This window comes from Lissotriton vulgaris, chromosome 5 (genome assembly GCF_964263255.1).
Source record: "Lissotriton vulgaris chromosome 5, aLisVul1.2, whole genome shotgun sequence".
Classification (NCBI taxonomy): domain Eukaryota; kingdom Metazoa; phylum Chordata; class Amphibia; order Caudata; family Salamandridae; genus Lissotriton; species Lissotriton vulgaris.
Genome location: NC_141693.1, coordinates 1,925,476,106 through 1,925,503,262, shown reverse-complemented (window position 1 = coordinate 1,925,503,262; position 27,157 = coordinate 1,925,476,106). Strand labels below are relative to the sequence as shown.

The following is a 27,157-nucleotide window of genomic DNA, read 5'->3' as shown; positions in this document are numbered from 1 at the left end:
CTCCTGGTGTCATATGGTTACTGCGTTCCTATATATTGTGTTAAGTTAGCATGAGTTTATTAAATGTTTAAACAACATATTTTCCTTCGGCTTCAGTTTGCACACGACACCTAATTGTTATTGTAGCTTTCAACCTAGACGAAAGATGTGATTTATTTGAGAATAATATGTTATTGCTCTGATATCAGTTGTGCTTGGTACACTTGGTACAACTGTCTGCACACTGAGAACTGCACCCTCTAAGAATAACCTAACACAAGGTTGCTGGAGACCTGATCCTCGCACCACATTAGACATAACACAAATAATGTTGCTGCCAACATTGGGCTCTACGCGGGTTTAAGATAGAGTTACAGGGAATGAATCAACACACTTGATGCTTCGCATGCAGAGAGCTGGTAGCTGTTGATGTGATCTTCTCCTACTGACCATTAGAGGTATGGGCCCGCCCTGCTAAAAACCCAAATGAGACCTTCTTAGATATAATCTAGTATGTTAAATAGGGTGCGCTAAATATAGGTGATACAGATTTCTATAGAATTTGTATTATAATATGCTGTCACCTTTTGCTTACTATGGATTAGTGACTATGCTGATAACTCTGATTTTTATAATATGTATGCTGGTATTATATAAGATAATGCGTTTGAGAACCTTGCATTGAAAAATAAATATTTCAAATTTGCACGTGTGTTCTTTGACTCCCAGTTTTTGTTTGAAATGATTATATAGCGAAAGAGTGTTCATGTGTTCCACGATACCTGAGGTACCCTAAGTTCATGTTCTGGATTGTCTAAGTCATTGGGAAGTTGTTAGAACCAATGAGACACTGTAGCTAGCTTGGTACGGGGATTTCTGATACTAAGGTGAGTTTTGGGTCACCCTAACTCACCCAGGTTCTAGATCTCTGTGCACAGTTCTGTGGGAGAACGGAAACCCTGCTACACTGGGAGGCATTGCTTGGATATCTATTCTAGGGTAAGGAATTTGTGGCTAGAAGGATTTATCAGATGAACAAGTTACTTACCTTCATTAAAGCCATTTATGGTAGAGACTCTAGCTGCAGATCCCTTACCGACCCTTCCATTCTCCCCATTCCGGGAACTGATTATAGAACGAGGGCTTCCCTTGTACAAAGAGCCCTTAAATCTCACACTAGTGAATGTACTTCATCGTGGCTCTGCGCTCTTGCCCGGGAAAGTCGCAAAAATGTACTTATGTCAGTGCGCCAAGGTGGTGCCTATATTTTCCAACCATCTTACTGCTAATTCGCTATAGTATTGTCATCTTTTTCCTGTTCCGACGAGGAAAATAACAAAGATGCAGAAAGATTGTAGTACATTTCTTGGGGAATGCTTGACTATCTGAACTCATGAAAATTGGATGCTATCCTTTCTCAAAAGTGGCGCTATGAAAGTTTAACCTTGTGTTCTGGTGCATAAACCGTCCAAATCAAATCATCTTGGACTTACAGCCGGGACAGCCCGCCGTGGCATATCTTGCTATGGAAGCAATCATTCAAGAGCTGCATGAGCTCCATAGACAATGGCAAGCAATGATCTGTCCCTTCTACAGGATGATGAGTATGACAGAGCAGTCTCAGCCGAGACACTTTTCGATTCAGCACTCAATGAGTGGCTTGATTCATTGTTAATATTCAAGTCTCCAAAGGTATAACTATCAACATTACAGAGGGCCTGAGACTACCAACAGCCAATTGCTGGTCCATAAAATGTGTGGTCTAACGACAACAAGCATGCATTGTCTAGTTTCCTTAAAGACTACACGTATGATGCATATGCACCTGATGATGTTAGCATGTCCTCTGTTGAGGATTAAAATCAAATGTGTGAAATGACCAGAGACCGGCATACCACTGAGATAATCCCATGCAATGGAGAGACTTTTTCAAGGGATTGGCTTTTTATGCCAAATATTTTTAATTTGGTCTATTTTTATCGTCATTGGTATGCTAATCACCAACACACATCTATCTTTAGAACACATTTTAGGCAAACTGTTTTTCCATGAATTGCTCAAAGCAAAATCCATACATGTTAAATGCCCCCCATGACGTCACATTCAGACATACAAGCTGGAGATGACGTAAAGCCCCAAAGGTCTAACTCCATTTTGAGTAGGCCAGACTCCATCTTAAGTAATGGGAGCCACCATGTTTCCCCAATGTATGCAGAATCATTGTAATGTCTGCCATTGAAGCAGATGTCGTCTGACCTTATAACTCCAAGAACTGTGAAAGTGTCAAGTAATTCAGACAATGACATAGATCTAACACCTGAAGCGACATCAGTCTGGGAAAAGTGTCCTGTTATCACAATGTCAAGGTCACAAAAGAACAAGCACAGACATATAGCCAAAACAGTGTAGTATGAATTTACGGCCAACGCCATTTACCTTATATGATCATCAGGATATGTCTGGGACATACACCTTGATGCAAACTATGTAAAAACTATGTAAAAAAAATCCTGAACTTATGTCAGAAATTCCAATCCTTGATAAAAGATAGTATACAAAGAATGCCACCTGACCATTTGCCAGAGAGGTTCTTCGACCCTGATTATCGCAAAAGATACTGCCGAAGACGGTCTTGATTGCTGTCAATGCTCTGGGAAAATGCTGCATTGCACTTTATACAGATAACGAGCTGAGTCCGCAAGGAAGAATGCTGCTGTGGCATGTTTCCCTTTCACAGGGAACACTGCCTTCACATCTCTGGTAACCACAGCTTTTTCTGTCAACAAGGCATGCCGTGCATTGCATCTCCCTAAGAAATTCCAGATGGCAAGTTCTACTCTGCATGCTCGCCTAGTATAACGCATAGAAGTAGGTTTTAGGGCATTAGGTTTTTAAATGACAGAAGTGTTAGAAATTTTCATGTCATTCTTGTTGGGTCGCAACATTCACTCTTGCTGTATTTATGATATCTTGTGTGGTTATTTTAGATGTGCTGAGAAACAGGTTCACCTTGTTGCAATAAGTGCTTTTAGTTAAAAGTTTCTATTCTTCTTAGTACCATTTGTGTGTGTGTGATATTGTAAAGAGTGAAATACGTTTGTTTCCAGTACCATGGTGGCCCAAATCCCATAGTAGGGATTGTTAGTAACTCATAAGCATTTGTTCCGTTTCAACAATGTATTGGGTGGGATTCTGCAGGGCTACAATAACCTTCAGCCCTGTTGCATTGAACCCAGTTCACATGTGTCACCTGTGGGTGGAGAAGTAAATCTTGTAGAGCTATGCCAGAGTCGTAGTTTACACAACATCAGAGCTCCAGCTGCAACCTCCGCATTAGCTAGAGGAGTCTTTCATACAGCTACGTGAGCATCACTGCACACATTTGCCAAGAACTACTGCCCCAACAGTCAGGTCCAGAGAGATGGGCTTTCTGCCCATTCTGTCTTCCAGGACTTCTTAGTCTACAATAGTCCACAGATTCACCACCGGGGAGAGAGTTCGTTGGTTTCTAGTCTAAGGTAAGGAATCTGCAGCTAGAAGTCTGTATCAGATGAACAAGTTACTTACCTGTGGTAACACTTTATCTGGCAGAGACTCTATCTCCCCCAGAGAAGTTGAACAAAACACGTGTGCAATTTGACTTATAATGTTTTTGTGGTGTATGCACTGCTTTGTTGATGTGCATTTTGACATTACTCTACCTACAATCTAGGTGGTCTATCAAAAGCCTGCCCTGGTTGTGTAGCCCCCAAAGAGTCTGTGGCGCATTTTCTCTTTGCCTGCCCGGCATATAGGGTTGCCATGAAGATATGGTTAAAACCATTATGCAAGGGGCTGGGCCTCAGGTGTCACAAAATGGCCCTACGGGTCCTCTGCACCGACACGTCCTCTACTGCTATGGTGTGTGGGGTAGCTAAATACTTAGGTAGTGCATGGCAGACACGTATGAGGAGGGCCAAGCCCACCCCCCATTCAACCTAACTGCCAGATGGCCCCCTGGTAGGATGTTTTCATGGTTCTCATGTATCTGTTTTTAGTGTATATTTTATTGATTTTAGAATTTGGGTAGTATGTGATGCTGTATGTATACAAGGATTGGTGGGTTCTTGTTTTTATCTTTTTAAACGTATTGTATAAATTGCATACTTTTATGATGAAATTATTTTATCGAATAAAGTACATCTACATACATTACTCTACCTGTGTTTGTTGCTGGGCATGAAATACATTTGGTATGTTCTAACCCAAGTCAAACTGTGTCCTGGTGTTTGTGGGGGGACACATCTAAGGCTAGAAGCACTGCCATTGCACAAGTGACCATATATGCACCATACGCTATACATGTTGTCTCCTTATTCATACACTTTTTCCTGCTGTGGTGTATCTTGGTGTGCGCATGGCACACTGATCCTCCTGAGTGTAGATTGGTGTTGCTTCTCAGTTTCTTATATTCACTACCATTACTGAAATATCCATCTTGAGATGGTAGCCTTCGTTGTTGATCTCTATGGGAGACATTCACATACAAGGACAGGGTGGCATTCTGTGAAATGAAGTGTTAGATAATCTACTTTGTTGTTATTTGTATAAATGATTGTCATTATTTTTAACTTTTATTTAGCATTTTGTAGAAGAACCTGACACACTTTTCAGCATCATTACAAGTATCGGAGAAGACACTAGTATGGGAGGGCTTGGCATATGCTGCTTCCTAAAATTATGTAGAGGGAAGAGACAGGGGAAGATTATCATTACTCGGGAGAGGACAGCTGTCTCTTTGCCCCCTCCTCCCCAAGCCACACTTACGAATAAAAATACCATAATAAACATAATGCATTCAAATGGAGTTGGGATCAGAGTGGGTCGCTCTCTGGCTCTGAGAGGGACTGTACCCAGATGTACCCAGAGGCCCTCAGTGTTTTCAACATAGTACGGTGTAGGCCCCCCATTCTGTTTTGATGACATATTTGCGTGTTGAAAGTCCCTAAGTATAGCTGTAATCTTCTCCATAGCGCATTATTTTTATGAATATGTTCACCTTAAGAGACTTCCTTGACATTTTTAACAGAAATGTAATATGTGTATGCAGTGGCGGCTGGTACAGAAACGGGGGTGATGCGGTGGGGGGTCTCTCCTCCACTTTGCTTCCTGACTCCCGGAAGCAGGACGCACACATGCTCTCCTAAGCCAATCAAAACACTGCTGTCACTAGCATGAGGGCAGCGTCGTGATTGGTCTGAGTATCCTGGTTTGGCACTCAGAGAGGGAGTGGGGACCTGTGCATGTTCTCCACCCAGGCAGTGCAATGCAGCTGGGTGGAGGACATGCTAAGTGCATGATTTTTTGGCCGGCCCAAGACAGCCAGCCAAACCGTCATGCACACTTAAGTGCACCAACCACTTTTTTCCTTGCTGGCTGTGATGACAACCTAGCTTGTCCCGCCCCAAAACTGGCCATTGTGTTATTATCCTCTTATTTTTCCTTTTGTGTACTTCTGAAAAGCAGTGGATCGTCTCTCTGCCGCTGTATGTATAAATAAGTGGGTGTCCTCGGCATGAGATGTTGGGGGATACCTGGTGCTTTAAAGAAAAAAGAGGGTGCCTACGGCTAGAAAATTATGGATGCTGTACACGTCTGACTTTTGCTTCTGGTCCCACAGATCCTTGTTGGAATGGCGGCTCTTGCGTGGACTTGGTTGATGCCTTCACCTGTACCTGCCCCCCTGGATTCCACGGCGAGCGGTGCGAGCTGGACATAGACGAGTGTGCCAGCCGTCCGTGCCTTTACGGAGGCACGTGCGCCGACTATGTGAACTCTTACACCTGCCAGTGCACTCCAGGCTTTGACGGGGTGCACTGCGAGCATAACATTCCAGACTGCACAAATAGGTGAGTGAGGCCTGTCAGGATGGAGGCAAGGAGCAGGATCGTGCAGGAAAGAGGACTAGACAAAGAGGAAAGGAGAGACATGTGGGACACAAGCACACGAAAGCAAGATGGAGTCACAGACCAGAGTCATACGATAGAGGGGGAAGTTAGGTTTTCTGCCTTTACTTAAATAAACATTTGTAATTTAGGCCTCACACATGTGAAAGTGAAAGGTCCCATTGCAGCACCCTTTTGTAGGTCTCTTCTCCGAGACAGCGCATGAGCGGTCTATTATGAGTTGTAGTGTTAGCTTAATGTGGGCTTAGAGCCCGCCCATTGCTTACCATTGGTTGGCTTCATTGTCACTCATTTGCTTGTTTCCTATTTGTCAGCTTGTGTGGGCTTACCTTCCTCTTGTGTTTGCCCCTCCATGGACGCATGGAGCATGACTTGTGTCCTTGCACTGCTCATTTTTTCTTTTGTTTGAGTTGTTTTGGCCCTCCACAAGAGTGTATGCACTCCAGCGGTTTCTGTAGTATGCTTCTCTCCTCCCCACACTACATGTTGCACTCTCTTTCTCTCATGCCTGTGCGCTTCTCCCGTTGCTCTCGCCCATTTACTTTTCCTCCCCTGCTTCATCACACTCACTGCGTCCCTCCCACCTGTGTCTCCACGTTGCTTCTGCCCCGCCCTCTGTGTTGCTTCCTCTTGCCCTCCTGTTTCTCCCCCACTCCTTTCCCTGTGATTCCCCCCTGCCATCAAATTGGTTCTAACCCTCCCCCCAACATTGATATTTCTCACCCATGTTTCTCCTTTTGCACTTGACTCCGATAGAAGTTGAGGATATTTTGATCTGCTTCTCCAGGGAGCAAACAATCAACAGGGATTTTGTATCCACCTCACCAGGAAACAAATATTGCAGCTCCATTCATTGAGGAGTGCAGTGAGGTGGCACCAAGAGCCCCGGGACCTGCAATCATAGACAGGAGTGTTACAGTTTAGAAGGTCATGTCCTCGGCTTTCTTTCACCAAAGTTCACAGATCCCTCCCCTGACACATACACCGGTTGTGCTGCTGCTGTCACAGAGCCACTGTAGAGTGTGTACCGCAGAGGAGCAAAGCAGTTGCTCATTTTCTGCTCCACAAGTTTGAGATTTGACTCGAAGAGCTCCACAATTTTTAGGTCTTGCCTTTGTGAAACGACTTTTAGCTGCTTGTAGGCAAAAGCCTATTGTGGAGAAAAGTGCCTTAAATGGGTCTTTAGAAGGGGCGTGGCCTAAGTAGTTATGGGTGTGGCTTAAAACATGTAAACTACTATCCTGTGATTTACACTGTATGCGGCCTGACCAGCTTGTAGGCGCCACTTTGTGAGTTTGGTGTTATTGCATCCAGACATATCGCACAACAACAAACATCTGCCTAAAGCAAACCAGACCTGTTGGCTTTGTGGGTGTTTGTTAGCAGTTTGATATAAATGATTAACAATGATTTTGTTGTAAAGAATTAGAATTGGTAATTATGATTGGTGATATGTGACGATCATTATGTGCACCCTGGAGAGAGGCCAAAGATTGGATGAGCATGCAATCTGAACACTGTGTGCTCCTCTAACTCTCCCTGCATTCAGCCTCTGCTGCTGAGCTCTCAATCGTGTTGCATTCTGAACACGATCCACAGCCTATGATAACCTTTCAAAATCGCCAGGAATAGGAGGTGCGCTATATATGGCAAAAGCAATTGCAAATCAAAGCAATTCAGATACATTAATGGCATGAGTAAGCTTCGTTATAGGGCCTTCGCTGTGCCGTAGGTGGGTGGTGTGTGGTTTTGTTATTTTATGTCATTGTCATTGTATGTTCTCATAGCTTCCAAGCTCCCAGACTGCTTATATGCAGATTTGTGAAGTGGCGTGTGCATTGGGATATATTGAATGTTTTTGTGATTTTCTTAGGGTATCAGGATGAAACTCCACACACTCTTCAGACAGCTGTTTCAGCTTGTTCTATTTTGACTTCTATGGCTGACAATGTTTTCTCTTCAAGGGACACATCTTTGAGCCAACTGAAGGTGCTCCACCTTGTTTTCCATTGATCCCAAACAGATACAAGCAAAGCTGTGTAAAGTGAGGGGAGGTGCAGTGACTGATCTATGTTTGTTAGGCCCAGCACTAATTGCTTTATTAACCTTCCTGCTTCCTCAAATTTGCTTGGAAATGCACCGTTTGTGCACTCTTTTTTCACAATTTTCTTGGGGTAGAACCCCCCCAAAACCCCCGTAGGTTGTTCAGGCTCGCTCGCCGCAGTGCAGTACGACAATAATGTTACGCTTCACCACTTTCAAATGTCACTAGCCGCCACTGGCCACAATGGATCCCCCACCGCAGCTGAAACAAGATCACCGAAGGCCAGCTTATCACCGCCCTCGCCCACAACCCACCTACCGACAACGCTGAAACTGACACAGCCACCCGCAACCTCAGGCAATGGATCGACGCCTGTGCTAACACCCTCGCCCGATCAAAGAACGTATAGACAGAAAGACCAGCTGGTTCACCACTGACCTCCAGGAGTCCAAACGGAAGTGCCGAAAACTCGAGAAGAAGTGGCGCCATGAGCAACGGATCAACAACAGTGCACACAACAGCAAAGAGCTCTTCAACGTCGTGAAGGAACTCTCCAACCACAGATCCGGCGCCAACGACATCCCACTCTAGCAAGACCTCTGTGACTCACTAGCCTCCTTCTTTCACCGCAAGATCGCAGACGTCCACGACAGCTTCAACACCCAGACCCTACCAACTGCTGCTAACACCACTGATTCACCACCCCCAACCTCACCAACCTCCTGGTCTCCTGAACCCACGTCAACAATAACGATAGCATCAAGACTATGAACACCATCCACTCCGGCTCACCATCCGACCCTTGTCCTCACCACATCTTCAACAAAGCCAGCCGCATCTTCGCCCCCCAACTCCGGAAGATCATCAACAGCTCTTTTGAGACCGCCACATTCCGGTAAAGCTGGAAGGACGCCGAGGTCAACGCACTACTCGAGAAACCCACAGCGGACCCAAAGGACCTCAAGAACTTCCGGCCCATCTCCCTGCTCCCGTTCCCGGCGAAGGTCATCGAAAAGATCGTCAACAAGCAACTGTCCCACTTCCTTGAGGAGAACAACATCCTGGACCCGTCTCAATCAGGGTTCCGCAGTAAGCATAGCACCAAAACTGCCCTCATCGCTGCCACCGATGACATCAGGACCATGTTGGACAATGGCAAAACCATGACCCTCATCCTCCTGGACCTCTCAGCCACATTTGACACCGTCTGCCAACACACCCTACGCACACGCCTTCACGACCAGGTAGACGCGACAAAGCCCTGGACTGGACCACCTCCTTTCTCACCGAGAGAACCCAAAGGGTCCGCCTCCCCCATTCTGCTCGGAAGTCACCAAGATCAGCTGCAGCGTGCCCCAAGGATCATCCCTCAGCCCCACCCTGTTCAACGTCTACATGGCTCCACTCGCCAACATTGTGCTGTATGAATGAGTCATTTTGCTTATGTGTGCTGAAGACAGGATGCAACATACCCTGCCTTTCCTTGTCCTCCTGATACCTTCACACGCCTCTTGTTTAGAACCCTTTGTAGTTTTTATAGAGCAGACAGAAGTATAACTTGTTTATATCAGTGGGCGTTGCTGTGCCTACTCCCATCACCTACACAGGACACAGCCCTTGCAGGTGACAACTCTTGGAGAATACTTCTATATGAGAGAGAGAAGTGTAGGCGAAACAGCCGAAGGACTGAAAGGGAGGGGAGGGGTGAGCAGGTATTATCTTGTAGCCCCGAATGAGGGACTTCTTGTCTTCTTCTTCTCCCACCTGATCCTGGCAGCTCGTGTTTGAACGGTGGCACCTGTGTGGATGGCATCGCCAACTTCTCATGCGTATGCCCAGCTGGCTTCAACGGCAGCCACTGCCAGCTGGACGTGAACGAGTGTGAGTCCGAGCCCTGCCAGAACGGAGGCGTGTGCCAGGATGGCTCTGGGGCCTACCGCTGCACCTGCCCGCATGGCTACTTGGGCAGCAACTGCCAGGTAAGTGCCAGGGGGAGGGGTGTTATGATATAAATGGCAGGGTGGGCGACTTTCCATTATTGCTTCACAGGACACTTTGTGCGTGTGGAATCACATTCATACACATACACACCCACACACACACATGAGAATAGATCTGCACTATTAATTTTTTGATACAGGCCTGAAAGTAGCTGAGAAGTCATAGCAAATCTATGAGGCCCCAGGCACATTCACACACACACACACCGTGAAACTGGAGGATTGGCTAAGGCAGTGAGACAATGTGAATCAGAGAGGTGTGTGTGTGTGCACTTATGTAATGGCATGGGTGAACGTGTCCACGTGTGTAATATGTTTGTGCTTACGTACACACTGATGAGTGGGTTTTATGTGCGTGTGTGTGTGTGTCTCTATGTATGAGTGTGAGAGCGTGTTGAGACAGAGGTGAACACCTAGGACTGGGGAAAATGATGGAGGTTTTATCACAAAAGATACACTAGTCCTGAAACCTATCATCTCACTTATTCTATCTCAGTTAGAAAAACCGTTGTGTCGAGTCATCAAATGATATTTAAGAAGTCCCCTCACCCACAACGTATCGTGCATGCTTCACTATCAGCGACCTCTCACACTGGAGTAGGAACAGTGCCACTCCAGCGGACTTGACCAAAGTCCATAGACCTGGGAGTTCTTATATATCTATTTCAGGATAATTACATTGGTCCAGTTGAAGTGGTACAAGTTAAAAATACCTAGGGGTATATCCAAAGAATTTCCTTTAATATTGAGTACCCCTGATAATGATTAAAAGCAAGAAGTGTGGCCAGTAGATGAAATACAATGATTCATCTGCCCTTCCAAAATAAATAGCTACCAACATGTTTTGGCCTATATCTATGGCAATTAATGGTCAAAGGGCTTCACCAGGGTAATGGATCTCCCTAGCTATACTGCTCCTTTGTTCTATGCAAAAAAGGAGAACATTTTCTCATATCAGTTAGATGTCTGAATGGTGTAAACTTGTGTTCGATTAAACTACAGACTTCATGGTTCCGTTTGGGTGAACACCTCCTCTGTTGTCACACATTCGTTGGATGGGTGACGGTACAACGCGTACCGTCACAACGCGTGCTGTTACAACGCGTCCCTTACAACGCAAGTCGTTACCACGACTTGCGTTGGGGGCGCGGATATCGAATAGTATAATTTACTATTCTAACACCAGTCCCCGTGGACACTAGGGAAGGTGTTGGAATAGTAAATTTACTATTTTTAATCTTCTAGCGCCCTCCAGCGCAAGTCGTGGTAACGACTTGCGTTGTTACGGACGCGTCGTAACAGCACCGCGTTGAAACATCCGCGTTGTAACGGATGTTTCCCACATTCGTTAAGTGAGGTGTCACCTCTGCATCTGTTCGGGGCCCCCTCCGTTGCTGTTTTAAAGAAAATGATGGGGGTGTCTTTGTCAGTTAATTCTAGTCAATTTGTCCTGTTCGCAAATGGGACCACTATCTCGTTTGAGGACCTCCATAACGGACATGATATCCCAGGGGGCAATCCTTGGCCCATGCAGCGCTCATGCAAGCTATAGGCAAGCTGTGGGAGGACCCAGGCAAAGATCCTGAGACCGACCCTGCACTACAGATACTACTGACGTATAGCCAGAAATTTCACCGCATAACAATTGTGTACACGACAATTACCCTGGAACTGCCTAATCTGAAGGACCAGTGGAGTCAGGATTCACAAATCGCTCTCACAGACACAGACTGGGACAAAGTCCTGGGGCAAATCCCGCTTGTCTTGGGGAATGCACGTCTAAAACTACTGCAGTTCAACTATGTACACCACACATACCTCAACCCCCATGCACCTTCACAAGATGTTCTCTGCATCGTCCCACCGCGGCTTTAGATGCAGAACTGAACAAGCAGGCCTCCATCACATGACACAGGAGTGCTGTGTGGTGCTCTGCCTCTTCTGGACGGAGGTATGCACATACCTCGCACACTGAAGGCAGACAGCATATCTGTACACCTTAGACATGCCTACTGTATCTGATGCTGTGCCCAAAGATGGACCAAACAGGAAATTGGCTTACAGACTTTAAGCTAGCACTGACACACCATGCAATCGCTATGCCATGGAAGACACCTGTACCGCCACCAGTGGGGATATGGAAGAGAGATGTCAGGCACTAGACAGGAGCTGTGGATGACGCTCTTACAGCGTCACCATCTGCAGACGGGATGGGATATCCTGTTGTAGGCACTGTCATGCGAGACTGACTTTCGGCTGACCTGAGGCTGAACGCACTAAGCATTGTTAGTAGTTCCTCAGATCAGGCAGGAATCCCCCATCCCTCCTTAGGGTGTCCAAACCTGCAGGACCCCATCATGGACCCCACACACTTCATTCTGGAAGCGCACTATGACCCATGCATCGATGTCTGCAAAAGATACTGTAAATGATGGCAACCTGTATACACTGTTTAAGCTTACTTATGAAAAGCAATAAAGATCTAATTTAAGAAAAAAACTGTTCAAGTCAAATTGTCACCTCTACAATGACCTTGGAAACAGAGGCCACTTCAAGCTGTAGAAAACAAAGTACGGAGAGGCAACCCAACAGGAAAGATTAATATTATACAGTTGTGATTCCACAGAATGAGATCAGGAGTCTTCGGTGTCTCTGTTGCTTCTTTTTATTTACAAAATATTGAGGTATAAGACAAACTCATGCAGCCAACGCGTTTCACCCGGAATAGGGCTTCATCAGGGCAGTATTTTCATAAATTCAGTCAAAAAGTATCAACTTCTAAGCAATGTTAAAGCATACTGCAAGGAAATATGAATACAATCAGTACCCCTCTAGCACAGTTCAGTCTCTGTGCTACTTGATAGCTGGCATCCCAACATACCTCCATATTATAGGCACATAACGTATGCAGAAAATGATGTGATAAAAGCAGAAGCAACCGTGCACAACCAAGTGGAATTTCACTGTGATAGTGAAACAATGGCCGTCTTTGCCAAAATCAAGTTAACATGATTCCAAAAGACGCCGACTGGGGTGTTCGCAGTCCGCCTCCTATCGCTGTATGCCGTCTTCAAGCTGTCCCTGCAGAGGCTGGTAGATATTTTTATCAACACTCCCAACACTTCACCTTTCTGAAAATTGTTCCGCCCAATGGTCGTAGCGTGGACTAGACCACGGGATCCTATGCTGAGGACCACTGTAAAGTAGGAAGACTGCAGACCCATGTGAAGGCGACTGCTGCATGAAGGTGACTTCTCGGAACCAGGCTCAGGTTGTGTTTTGTCGTAGAAACCGAGGCCCAGCGATGGTGTCAGCTCAGTTTGGAGTAGGTAAGAGTACATTCGAGGAAGACCGCATAAGTAGGGTAGACTGAAGGCCTATCTCAGGGTAGCACTTCAAAGCAACAAGGATGAGGGAGGCTACCCTGCACAAGAGGGTAGTTGATCCCTCCATGAACTCCAGATAGTCTGAGGATGTAAGCTTTTTCTGTTTTATTGTAATGGCTTTAATTAATTGACAATACATTATTTACCTACCTACCATATATGAACTCTGAAGTAGGGAGCCAAAGGTGGCCCTTACGGTTGACCTTATTAGTAAATGGCTGCAGACAGCCAACTATAAGGGCCACCATCGACCAAAGTTCATGGATGGTAGGTAAGTAAATAATTTATTGTCAATTAATACACACAATTCACAACATAAAATACACAGAAAGGGGCTTTGAGGCATTCCTCTTCAGCCATTGGCTGTTGTACAGCATTTAATGGATGACTGCATTTGTCAGTAGATGGAATCTGAAGGAATAATGGGACAAAGTAATTCCTGCATGTGTTTTTCGTGTGCAGTATGATCATTTTAACATTCTTTATTCTTTGTGTGAGTCTTCTTTTCAGCATAGGCCTAAGTCCATTGGCTGAAGTCCATGGTGCCAGAGAACCTATTATGATAGTTAGATTTTTTGGGTGTGAAACACGTTTCAAAAGTAAAAGTGACAACTCTTTAATAACAAAAATAATGTTGCCTATGTACATGGTATTTCGGCAGAAAACTATTCGAAAAAGTATTTCTTTCTAAATTCTCATATCTGGTTTTGGGGTTATCACCTACCTGATTGTATCTCTCCTGGTGCTGGAGAGGGACACAGAGCCATATTTTACGGCATTGGTCCCAGAGCCTGTATCTTGTTTCTTGTCATTGCACAAGGTTTACCAAAGCACTTGGGGTTACCTTAGCTATTTAGATACTGCGGTTGGTGATTGACAGTTGTTTCGTTGCCTCCAACCTCCTGTAGACTCTCATAGATTGGTGTGCCATGCCCGTGTGCCGGAACGAAGCGCAGTGCTCCCAGACTGGCACCGCATTCCACTGCCAGTGCCAGAGTGGTTGGGCCGGACTCTACTGCGACATCCCCAGGGTCTCCTGCGACATCGCCGCCAAGAGAGAAGGTACTTTGGCCATGGGAGACCCCCATTCTGCACCCATGAATCTCACCCCTTCTACTATTCCATCCTGGCATCCATGCTTTTTCACCTTTTTAGTGTACTTTTATACTCACTGATCTTTTTATATCTCCCTTCTCTCAAATTTCTGTACAGCTGTGTGAAACGTCACTGCCTATAAACAAAAAGTGCGAATTTCTGTCCTATTCAGTTTGCGGTACAAAAGGCAGAGGCCTGTATGAAATGTGCATTCTCGTCCAGGATGTTTTCACTACTTTTATGTATAATTTGATAGTCTTTTAATCTTAGCAGGAAGTGGCTGGTGGGACCTAAATATATTTAGACTTTCTTAATTAGCGTTTTTAACATTTCTAACTCTTGAAATTATTCTATAAGTTGGCTCATTTATTCCTGAGTTTCAAAGCTGCTCAGAAGTTTTAGAAAAAAGTTGACAATGTTGTGAATGTTTCAGTCCCTTCTCCCATGTTTCTAAACTCTTGTTCTTGATTGTAAAGAATGACATTTTTACAAACAAGCCCCACTTTTTAGATAGTATTTTTTCTTTTAAAACAATCAAAAGTTATTTCTAAATGTTAAAGACCAATAAAATATATAGGTGTAAAACAAACTTCAATTGGTTCATCCTTGAACGCTGATAACAGTTGTTAATTTTGCTGAAGCCAGTGGTACTTATTTTAGTGGAGGAGTGTGGCTCACTGATTAGAGCGGCAGACCCTGATGCATAGGTCTGGCCCGGGACCAGGGTTCAATACGCGGCAGGGTCCTGAGCCCAAAAATGTCCACGGACTCGATAATTCTCGCCTCGGTGCCTACTCTAATCATGGGGTCCCACGCTGCAACTCTGGGCAATAGCTTGCTTAATCTCCACTACGGTGGCCCACCCGCTGCGGGATGCCTGGCTTTCACCTTGGGGATGCCCAGTAGGGGTTATCTCACAGGGAAAAGCCAGGACGGGTTCCCAAGGCAAGCGCCTTGATGCCTTCGGGTGATACGTGCGCTAAATAAGTCGCAATACATACATTTATCAACATTCAAGCGATGCCCCTGTGACCTTTAGGTTGCACAGAGATCTCGTCAGGGCATTAGTTCCCTGAGCTTTCTCACTGTCAAGGAGGTGTCCTCTGCTCCAGAAGATGGAAATTCTTTGGAAGTAGAGTTTTTGAAAACTGGGGTGGGGTATATCTGAGCTGGATGCCACTGTGGAAGCCAAGTTCCGATCTCTTTAACCTGTAATAGTCATAGGATGGAAGTTTGACATTTTGGCCAACATTCTTTTTTTGGTTCTCCTACCCGGTTGAGTCTCTTGGTACCATCCTTTCTCCATTGTTCCTGCTCCCACAACAAAACCTCTGTAGAAACATAGAGTAAGAAGTGTATAATGCGAGATGGTCTTTTGCCATATATTGTGAGCTTACGTCTGGTTCTTAGCTTCCTCATCCTTCTCTGTCTTGCCAGGTGTGGAGATCTCCAGCCTGTGTCGGAACGGCGGCCAATGCTTTGATGCCGGCAACTCACACTACTGCCAGTGCCTGGCTGGCTACCAGGGCAGCTACTGCCAGGAGCAGGTGAATGACTGCGAGCCCAATCCCTGCAACAACGGTGCCACCTGCGTGGACCTTGTCGCTGCCTACTCCTGCCAGGTAAGTGATCGATGCAGAGGAGCCATGTTGTCCAGCGGGGATGCGAGTGGCACTTGAGATAGCATCTGGCGACGAGACCGTGGTCAATGGGCCACTGGCTGCCCACCTTTTGTGAATGAGTTTCCACCTCCTTTGAGGAAGCTGTAACTTTCCAATGATCAGTGACAGCAGTTGTGGTCACAAACCATTGAGGCATCTCACTGCGATTCACAGTTAGGAGGCGATGCCCCTTTCGCACCTCTTTTTAATTGTGATTCGGAATGAGTCAGTAAACCAATTTGGCCTTTTGGAAAGGCTTTACAGATTCACAAATTAGTTTAGTAATCTCTGTGATTTTGTGAATCGCAGTATTTGTGACTTCAAAATGGTTTGTTTAGTACATCTGGCCTTAAATATTTTTTGGGTTTTGGGTTTGTATGGAAAATATTAGAACATATTAACTATTTTAATTAAAAATACTCTACTTAAGTTGGTTTTTATTAGATTTCTGTCTGCAGTCATTGTTGTTTCTCATAGTCATTGGCATCTTGTTGCCTTAATGCCTTTGGTGTTGCTTACAGTGCACTCCGGGTTTCCACGGTGTAAACTGCTCAGAGGAGGCAGACGAGTGCCTCTCCGGGCCATGCCAGAATGGGGGCATCTGCATCGATCGCCTCGATGGCTACCAGTGCTCCTGTCGGTGGGGTACGCAAGGTAAGCTCATGAATTGTATGGGATCTGGAGGTAAAACCATCTGAAAGGGTATAAAGTGCTATAGAAATGCAACAATAGTACAACTACTCACAACCTGTTATCAGAATTAGTGGTTGAGCTCCACTCTTACCTCTAACAAAGATGATATTTACATCCCAGTCACCTTTAGCTTCATCGACCCAGTGACTCTATAAAAAATGCACAGAATGGAAGATTAATATTTGTAAAGACAGAGACCCTGATTTAGAAGTCGGCAGAGGGGAACACTGATATATATATAAAAAAAAGGCACGGAACAAAAGGAGAGGCAGAAATCTTTATGGATGAAATAAATAATAATCATCTCAATTTAAAATTCACGGCTGAGATCAGTGAAACAATGGTGAGTTTCCTGGACACGGAGGTGTTTGTAATTAATAACACCTTACAAACCAAATTACACAGAAAGAAAACAGCAGGGAACTCCCTACTGCATGCCTCGAGTTCACATCCCCACCATTTAGTGAAAAGTATTCCTTATGGCGAAATGCTAATGATAAAGAGGATATGCAGCATCCAGAAAGATTTAGAGTTAGCCCAACAGGATAGTAAGGAAAGATTCCTAGCCAGGGGTTACTCCAATAAAACTATAAATCAGGCTATAGCAAAAACTAACTTAACTGAGAGAGATACATTATTGGCTGGTAAAACTGTTAAAAATTCTGACCAGACAAAAATAGGTTCACAGCCAAGCCAAGGTGATCTGGAAGTGGATAATTTTTGTTTAGTTGCGGGGTACAGCAGACAACATAAAACCATCCAAAAAATTATTCAAGATGCATGGCCCACAGTTCTAAGCGATCCAGTATTAGGACCCCTGCTACCGCAGAGGGTGTCCATTTCTTACAGCAGAGGTCCCTCAATGAGGGATGCACTAGTGGTGTCAGATCCAGAAATCATTGGCAAACCTTCATGGTATCAGAATCTGAAGGGTTTTAAAAGATGTCCGACCTGCAAAGCCTGTACACATGGTGTAAATACAAAAACTTATTTGAGTCCCTTTAGAACCAAACCCTATGTGATCAACAAAATGCTAAACTGTAAAACTGAGTATACAGTATACGTACTAACTTGCCCATGTGGGTTGAATTATGTAGGGTCCAGTAAACTACAGGCCCATGTACGTATACTGCAACATCTAAGAGCCATAGCCAATATGGATAATACGTATCCAGTGGCTCGCCACTTCAGAAAGCATCATGCATCAAACAACAAGGGGTTAACATTCTATTTGATTGACGCGATATCCCCCAATAGGAGAGGTGGGGACCGAGAAAATAAGCTACGTAAACTAGAAACGCGGTATATCCTTCTGTTGGATCCAAAACACCCCCATGGATTGAATCTTACAGAGGATATGTACACGTGTTTGTCCTAGAAAAACCATGTAAACAAATCAGAAAATGTATGTCACAAGATAAGATAAAGAAAAGAATTAGACCTAACGCTCCAACAAGACTAATAAAAAATAAAAAACAAAAAATACATTAATATAGATACACCACCCATGATTTATACTAATATTTGTGTATATTGTAAATATGTTGTATATATATGAATTATACAGGATGATGTAAATATTTTAAGAATATTTTATAAACATTTTATGTAATGCGTTTATAAATTAACAGCATTGAAATCGAAGGGTTCTATATATAATGTTTGATGTTGGAGGAGAGTGACAAAAACATAATGAAAACACATGATGGTAAAGCAGGAAAGCATGACAAATGAGTAAGGGAACACTAATATGAAATGTATATATAAAGAAAATAGAGGGATATATAAAATATCTGCAACAGGATGCATGAACTGGTAAAGAATATGTAAATATATATGAAATGGTACATCAAATCAAAAAACGGTAAAGTGAAAGAATATATGAAAAGTAACAAATGATGAGTAAGATATCACAATCTTTTTTTAATTAAGTGGAAGCACCTATCACTGAGCACTTTATAAACTTTTCTTGGTCAATGAGCATGAAAAAAGAAAGTACATATGACAGAAATATGTTTGTGATGCAAAGAGTTAATGGATTATTGTATTTTACATAAATTTAACATGATCCGATAAACAGTATTTTACTTTTTGATGAAATCTTGAATTTAAGATAAAGTTACTATGTACAAATGTATTTTACATGTATTAAGTACAAAGATTTCAACCAGCGTCACACATAAGAATTGTATTTTACAAGGATTACACTGAAATGTTATGTATTTCTTTCATGTCTATGACCTTAGTAATCACGTGGTCATTGTATCACATAGCACTGTCACTTTAAATAAGCCTTCGCGCTCAAATGTGATTGTCGAGTGAACAAGCGGCGTTCGCGCTGTGAAACGCGTCTCAGACATCTGGCCAAAATAAACATTTGAGGCACAAAAGAAAATTGGGTCCGTGTCCTGTTTTGATTCCGCGTGGAGTGAACGAGGCTTCTAAAATCAGGATTTGCGACATATATATATATATGTATAAATTATGATCACATTCTATCCGATGGAGATCGTAATACGGTGGATGGGATATCCGTCACTTTTGTGTTTTCCCTCCACCGACTTCTAAATCAGGCCCAGAATCATATGTGTATCCTGATGAAGGCGAGAAGTTACAATTAGCTGAAACTTTGTGATTGAAATTGATAAGAGAACAGAATCTGTCTGAGAACAATAGGTAGTAAGGAATACGACTTTGACATTAATAAATTGACAGTGATAGAATTATGATATTGTCTCTCACTTACCAGGATGTACCTCATGTATTACTGTGTGAATGAAACAGGATGCCTGAATAGATTTGCAGATCTTTGGGGAAGTTATTTTGGGTGCATGTAATATGTATAGAATTGATGGAGGATGGAGAATTAACCATTAAGGATAACAGCATTGTAAAATACCAATGAATAGAAAGTTTGGTCTACTATTAAATACATTATCTACTGTACGGATTCTCCAGCCTTTGAGTTATTGAGAGATGAATTTCAGCTAGAAGACTGAAACAAATGAAACCTTAGGAAAGGGGAAACATCCTTTACAACGAAACTTTTACAACGCAGTGCTTTTACAACGCAGGTTTTACAACGAAAACCATTACAACGCATTGCACTGGGGGGCGCTCTACGATAGGGAATAGTTTAATTTACTATCCAACACCTTCCCTCCTATCCACGGGGACTGGAGTTGGAATAGTAAATTTAACTATTCACTATCCAGCACCCCAAAGCGATATGCGTTGTAACAGCATGCGTTGTAAAAACTGCGTTGTAACATCATGCGTGGTAAAAGCATGCATTGTAATGTCATACATCCTTAGGAAAGGCATCAGTATTATTTGAAAAAATATCTGCCTGCTAGGAATAATGGGACAAATCGCAAAACACAGTGTTGGCTGTAGGACTCGCGTCTGTCATTATTACTGTGAACAGTAGTTAGAAAGGGAGTGGGCTTAGATAACAAGCATGAAAAAAAACAGAAAAGGAGTGGTGTAATTTAATAACTATTGTTTATTATTTGATTATAGAGTTGTAGATGTTAATCCAACTGTAATCAAACTATTAATAATATCTTATATATTGTTATTGACATTGTTTTCATCAGCACCACATTGAATCCTTTCCTCTCATCTCTGCCCCTCAGGTACCCACTGTGAAATTAACATCAACGACTGCGACCCCCCAAGTGATCCTGCCACCTCTGAGCCCAAATGCTTCCATGGAGGCGCCTGCATAGACAGGATCGGTGGTTACTCCTGCCACTGCCCCCCAGGGTACGTGGGGGAGCGGTGTGAGGGGGATGTGAACGAGTGCCTCTCGAACCCTTGCGATGCTAGGGGGGCTCGCGACTGCGTCCAGCTGGCCAACGCCTACCAGTGCGAGTGCAAGCAGGGGTACACAGGTAAGGCAGCCAGCAGACAGAATTTTTTAAAAATGTATTTATATCTTTCCAACATGCCACTCAGTCCCTTCACAGAGACTAAAGAAAAGGTGCGGGAGTTCATAATAAATCATCAGGTCCAAGGGTGGCATACCATCATAGATAGGAATTTAACTTTGAGATATACATGTGTCCCAGGAGCTGGCTAAACTCCATTGGCTCCCAATGCGAAAGAGGATTCTATTCAAAGCATTATGCCTAGTATTTAAGACCTTACAAGGCAAGGGACCCTTATTCTTTCGGCAGTACTTTCATTGGTATTGCCCGACTAGAAATCTCAGATCAGCAGACCTGGGGTTGATTGCTGTGCCTCGTATTAGGAGAGTGCGCTGGGGAGGCATAAGCTTTGTGCTGGGCGCAACCAAAGCCTGGAATGCCTTGCCCCATGCCCTCAGAAAAATGACGGACCTTATGGCTTTTAGAAGAGCATTAAAGACATGGCTGTTTACCAACTGATTCCCGATCCGCCTCTACCTCAGGATTGACACTTAGCGCCAGGACACCTACGGGTAACAGAGCGCTGTACAAATGCCAAAAATAAATAAATAAATAAAATACATGTTGGGGCCTTGATAATGAGGTAATGCAAGGGGAGGGACCCTCACCAAAGAGGAGGGCTGGTCTCAATAGGGTCTGCTAAAGATACTCATTGTTGCACACCCAAGTAAGGCTAGGTTGCAACTGTAGGGTGTCCAGGTAAGCATTTGAGGAATGTGTGCAATATACAAGTTAGAGTGGCCACATCTGCAAAAGTGGAGTACAGAAGCCAGCGTTGAATAAACTATGAGTGGGACACATGAGTAAAGCTGAATGATCACACAAGGGTTAGAGGCAGATGGAGAGACGGAATACACAAGCGAGGCTGAAATACAGTATTAATGCCGGGTTTTCAGGTGGGAGTGGGATCCGCAGTAACGTCAGGTAAAGGTGCAATATGTAGGTAGAGTGTGAGTCATGTGCAAAACAGGGTTTTCAGGAAAGTGTGATACACAGAAAGGGGTGATCTATCCAAAACTAAGCGTGGGGTAAAGAGGTTAGTAAATGCTGTGAGGTAAAATTATATTTTTCCTTCCTTCTGGCAGGCAGATAGGCAGAGGTGGGAAATTAGGCATGGAACATCTTTGTTAAAGGCTGAGCCACAATGGCATTGTTGCTTGCTGTGGCGTGTTTTACATTTTTGGTCTTGCCACAGTAATCATTTGGGTCTTTGGTAACTTTTCAAAACTTTCCCCTTATTTCGCAGCTTGACAAGCGGCCTCCCATCTAGTGATAACTGGTATTTCCAAAACATTTATGTTTTTTGTGGAAATGATTTACTTTGATTTGCCCTTGAATATAGTGTAGATTGTGAGTATATTGTATAGAACTGAGTAAACTCCTTCTGGAACACACTTACATATTTTTCAGAGGCTTCAGGGGTAGAGTTTCACATGTGAAAGCAAATTTGGTCAATTTCACTGGAAATTTAGTTTGACCACTTTCTGTGTACTGTGAATGCTGATTGACTTTTACTGTTGAATACCACATTTTGTTGTCACTCTGTGAGTCCATGGACATGCACAGTTGACCAAACAATTTTCTGGCTGGGATGTGCTGCTTTGTCCTGTTTGACAGCCTCAACATTTTGTGGTTTGGGCCTCTGAAAATGACAAGTAAGTTTTCTTGCACACAGACTAAGGGTGGCATTTAGACCATTGCAGGCCTGCTGCCATGTGGCTGGTGTGGTGGAGGCAGAGATGGTGCCATCCCAGTCAAGGCAGCTTTGTCAGATTTAGAAGCGTCTGCAGAAGAAAGAAGTGTCATTTGGTCCACCCGGCCATGCCAGATGGCCAGACCTTTCATCACTTATGTTGTTTCTGAGGACAGTCAGAGGAGAATTCCTTGCCTCCGGGTTTGCGCAGGATAGCATCAAGACATGGATTTGATTGTTCCGCTGCTGTTAAATCAAAGTCCAGTCCTTAGTAAACCATTGATTTCTAAAATTCGAGCATTATTAAGTTCCTTGGGGTATCTCATTACGTTTGTATCCTTCAGGAGACGTTTTGTGAGTTTTTCTGGTAACTGTAGCGACTCTTCTGTGGTTCTCTCCTTTTTTCAGGTCTACGCTGCGAGTCTGTGATCAACACCTGCCAAGGTAACCCCTGCAGCAACGGTGGGACATGCGCAGTCACTGTGAACACCCCGCTTGGCTACACCTGCAGCTGCCCACCTGTAAGTTACGAGGAGCTCTTGTGGTATTTTCACTATACTACACCGCTTCGCGTTGGAAAAACTGCTCTAGAGCAAGAACTGATTCAGCTGCAGTTCTTTGCAGCAGGGCACTAATTTAATGCACAGATTTGTGGCCACCACAGGGTCACTGCTAGCTGCTAAAATATTGCTATCTTGAAGATTTGAGAAGTTCAGTGACTGGGAATCCAGTTTACGTTTTTTGGGAAGTTTGAGTGGGGCCATTACAGCCTTATTTTGAGCATGAGGGTATAATAGGATAGGCAGATGGATGTGAGGGTGGATGGCTATGGATGGATGGACGGACAGACGGTCAGACGAATGGGTGGGTGGGTTGGTGAATGGATGGATGACTAGATAACACTTATAAAGCACAAAGATAAATACAATCTCGACAGCCAGAAAATGCAAGTATCTGTTTTTTTTTTCATACCAGTGACTGCTAAGACACTCTGGCCCGTGTTTGGAAATTGGTGGACAGGTTACTACGTCACAAGCATGATGGATATCCTATCCGCCATATTACAAGTACATTATATCCTACAGCACTTCTAACAAATCCGATGCGATATCTGTCATATATTTTATGATCGAACCGGTGAGCGAGGCTTCTGCCCGCTTTATATTGGAGTGTAGGGACGTTTTTTTGTCTTTTTTCTCCATATTTTTTATGACGCCTTAAGCAGTTCACCACATTCTAAATCAGGTCTTTTCTCTTCCCTGGTTGGTTTTATTGAAGACATGAGATTATGTAGAAAAATAAAACCAAATGGAAGTAAATGCACACGAGAGACTAGAGTTCTCTGGCATCAAATTTTATTTGATAAACAATTGAATATCTCCGTGCATGCAGTCTTGGAACATATTATAAATAAATAAAATGTTCATTTATTAATAAAAAGATTTTGAACATGCTATAGGATAGTAGCGTGTAAGTCTTTCGTGTCTATCTCCTTCCACATTTAAATTAAATGTGTTCATCCTCCTCACCCTCATTTATGTAAACTGTGAATGTTTTTTTTAACAAGTAATGGAGGATTCCCAAATATGCTTCTTTAATCAGAATTTTAGACTCTCCTTGGCATCTCTTCCCACCCTCCAACGGAAGGTCACCAGACTGCTACGCGGAAATGTTTTCTGTCTTTTAAAACAAATCCAATTGGATAAAATGCAGACATCATAAAGCGCGTTTTTTAAAATCACTTCTCAAAAAATCCCGGAAAAGAAGAGAATAGTATCCTATTTCAGCTTACATATGTGGGACTTCTGACTCTGCAATAGAGAGAGTCCATAAACTCCACTGAAATACGATACAGGGCATATTTAGTAGAGACATGTCATTTTTCAGCCCCGTGAGCACAGATACTGTACACGACCGCCTTTTCTAGGATTGTTTCCCATTGCAAAAATCACCTTTCTTACATTTATTGGATTCACATAACATTTTAGTGATGTGCCATAAAACTGAAACTTTTTTTCTGGAGGTAGGAGTTTTTCTTTCTCTTTGCTTCCAAGAGCAATCTCTCGTCAGCTGCTTCTACCACAGTGCCACCTCTTTTTCATAGGCAAGGAATGCAAAGTTTGTGTGGGTTTGCTTCAAGATTCACACTAATGATTTGTGGCATAGAGGGTAACGTGCACGAGGGCAAAGCTTGGGTTTCTGAGAAAGAGACAGGAAAAACTTGAGCCACTATGGGCCAGATGTAGGAAGCCTAATACCGGTCTGTAACGGCCAAAATTACCGAATTTCGGCCAATACCGACCGGTATTAGGCATTTGAGATGTAGGGGCCTAATTTAAGGATTCGGTAATTTACCGAATCGGTAATTTAAGGAATCGGTAAATTAGCGAATTCTTAAATACCGATTCGGTAAATTACGAATCCGTAATGTAGGAAGCACTCAAGTGACTGCTTTTCAATTGTAAGGATTCGTTATTTACCAACAACTACAAGTTGGTGGTAAATAACGAAAACCGTTAAAAAAGCAATTTTGTGCTTTTTTAACAGTGCCATGTGGCAGACATACATACCCTTAGGGCATGTATGTGTGCAACATGTGCACCCATGCACTATTCAGGGGTGCAACTGGGTGTCAAATGTGACACCATGCCACCCTTGTAGGTCTATCCCCTCTTACCGATTCGGTATTTCCAGGCCCATAGGAATGAATGGGGAATACCGAATCGGTAAATACTGAATCGGTATTTACCGAATTTTACCGATTCGGTAAAAATTACCGAATGAATACATACATACCGTTTACCCATTCTAAAATACCGAATCGGTAAAATTCGGTATTTTAGAATCGGTAAATGGTATTTAACTACATCTGGCCCTAAGTAATCAAAGCCCACTCACATCAAAACATGATGCAATATTTGCAAAGAACAATCCATGGTTGACATGAATTGTCCCAACAAATAAACTTCAACAAATTCACCATCATTCTGATAGAGCTTTTCTAGAATTCAGCAACAGTTATAAGGACTAGGGTTAACAAAGGTGTATCCTTCAGAGGACAGCTGCTGTAGATGACCATTCAAACACTGGCCAGACTAGGCTCTTCTTTTCTGGGGCCCATGGATTCCTATTTGGTCACAGTCCTGAACACCAGACTCTATTGTCTTCAGCTGTTTCCTCTTTGTGTCAGTAGAAGCACATATTGAGGGAGAAGGGCTTCATGACTTCCCCTTCTCCAGAGTTCATCGTGACAGATTCTTTGATACAAGGGTCAGGCATTAGTACTGTTATGTTATGTTATCCACCATTTGTAGTGCGCATGGATACTCGGAAGTGTCCGGTCCCAAAAGCCAATTCGGAGGAGACAGGATGGTGTAGACCCTGGCTGGATGATTAATCAAAAAGCAAGGTTTTTAACTTCTTTTTAAACAGCCTATGGTCTTGGTTGTTCCTGAGCTCAAAGGGCAGACTGTTCCAGGCCTTCGCCGGCCTGACAGAGAGGGAGCTGCCTCCCATTCTAACGAGGCGGTGACGAGGAATAACAGCAATGCATTCTCCCGTAGTGCGAAGGTGTCTGGGAGGTACATAGAAGTCAAGGCGTCTCCTGAGATACATGGGCCCTGATTTATAAAGGGCACCGTGGGTAATGGGAAGAGCCTTAAACAGAACACGCTGGTCAACCGGAAGCCAGTGCAAATCTCGGAGAAGTTGCTTAGTACTGGACCTACCCGGAATACCCAGTCACATCCTAGCGGCCGCATTCTGGGCTGTCATCTTTCTAACCTTCTATAACATCAAGCTCTATTCTGATCATTACGGGTAATTTCAAAATGATATTACATGAGCAAGCAAGGATGAATGTGACCAAAACCCTCTCGGTGGAGAGCTCATAGAATCGGTCAGAAGGCCTATCTCTGAAACTCCATGTCACAGTGATCGAACTAACAGGCCTTCCTAACCCCAGGCCATGTAAACTAATAATGCGTCTCAGGTGGCATGCAATTGAGGTTTAAATGATGACGTGCTTATGGAACCCTTCTCTATTTGGGAGAGATCTCATCTTGATGTGTTTGCCACATTAAGATATGGAAATGCTGATATTTTGTCTAACAGTCCCCTTTTGATAGATTCGTCAAAGGCATTTCTCTACTATTGAATATTTGCCTAAGAAGCCTTATATGCATTCTATACGTTTATAGCGGAATCTGCTGTATTTTCTAATAATTGTTTGCAGGCAGCTTTCTAGCACACATTGCTTGTTGTCAATTGGTAATGTCATGCTACCGAATGATTATAAACTGTACAATGTACACGAATATGGCCATTGCTCAGTAATTCTAGTAAAGAATTGTTTTGGTTGTAAAGAAACTCACCTCAGTAACAAAAAACAATTCTTCTATTTACAATCAAGAATTTTGCAACTTGCTTTCACAGACATTTAAAAATAAAGTTGAGAAAAATGTTGACCTTTTCGACAAATCTAAAGTTAATACAGACCTAAACGACCAGCGAGTAATGAATGACATGTTGCTCACTGAATTCACTCTAACATCTCCAAATCAAGTATCCACTTAGCTGCCAAATCTGGCTCCCCTGAAGTTCTTTGCCCCCCATTTCTTTCTGAGAAACTAGAGGTTCAAGTAGACCTGCTAAACATTCTGGCTGTGCCTGGAATTGATGACAAGCTTGACTCCCTTGTGTGGGCCCAGGAGAAGTCCCAGTCAAAAGC

At 43.6% G+C, this 27,157-nt stretch overlaps 1 protein-coding gene across 1 annotated transcript in view; it reads left to right on the top strand.

The window, feature by feature from the left end:
- NOTCH4 (notch receptor 4) overlaps positions 1-27,157 on the top strand; it is a 366,092-nt gene that overhangs the window by 238,959 nt on the left and 99,976 nt on the right. The window contains exons 18-24 of the mRNA XM_086924525.1: positions 5,639-5,867; positions 9,746-9,947; positions 14,263-14,416; positions 15,887-16,071; positions 16,632-16,764; positions 20,442-20,699; positions 22,837-22,949. Coding sequence (XP_086780651.1) covers positions 5,639-5,867; positions 9,746-9,947; positions 14,263-14,416; positions 15,887-16,071; positions 16,632-16,764; positions 20,442-20,699; positions 22,837-22,949 — 1,274 coding nt within the window. The remainder of the gene's footprint in view (positions 1-5,638; positions 5,868-9,745; positions 9,948-14,262; positions 14,417-15,886; positions 16,072-16,631; positions 16,765-20,441; positions 20,700-22,836; positions 22,950-27,157) is intronic.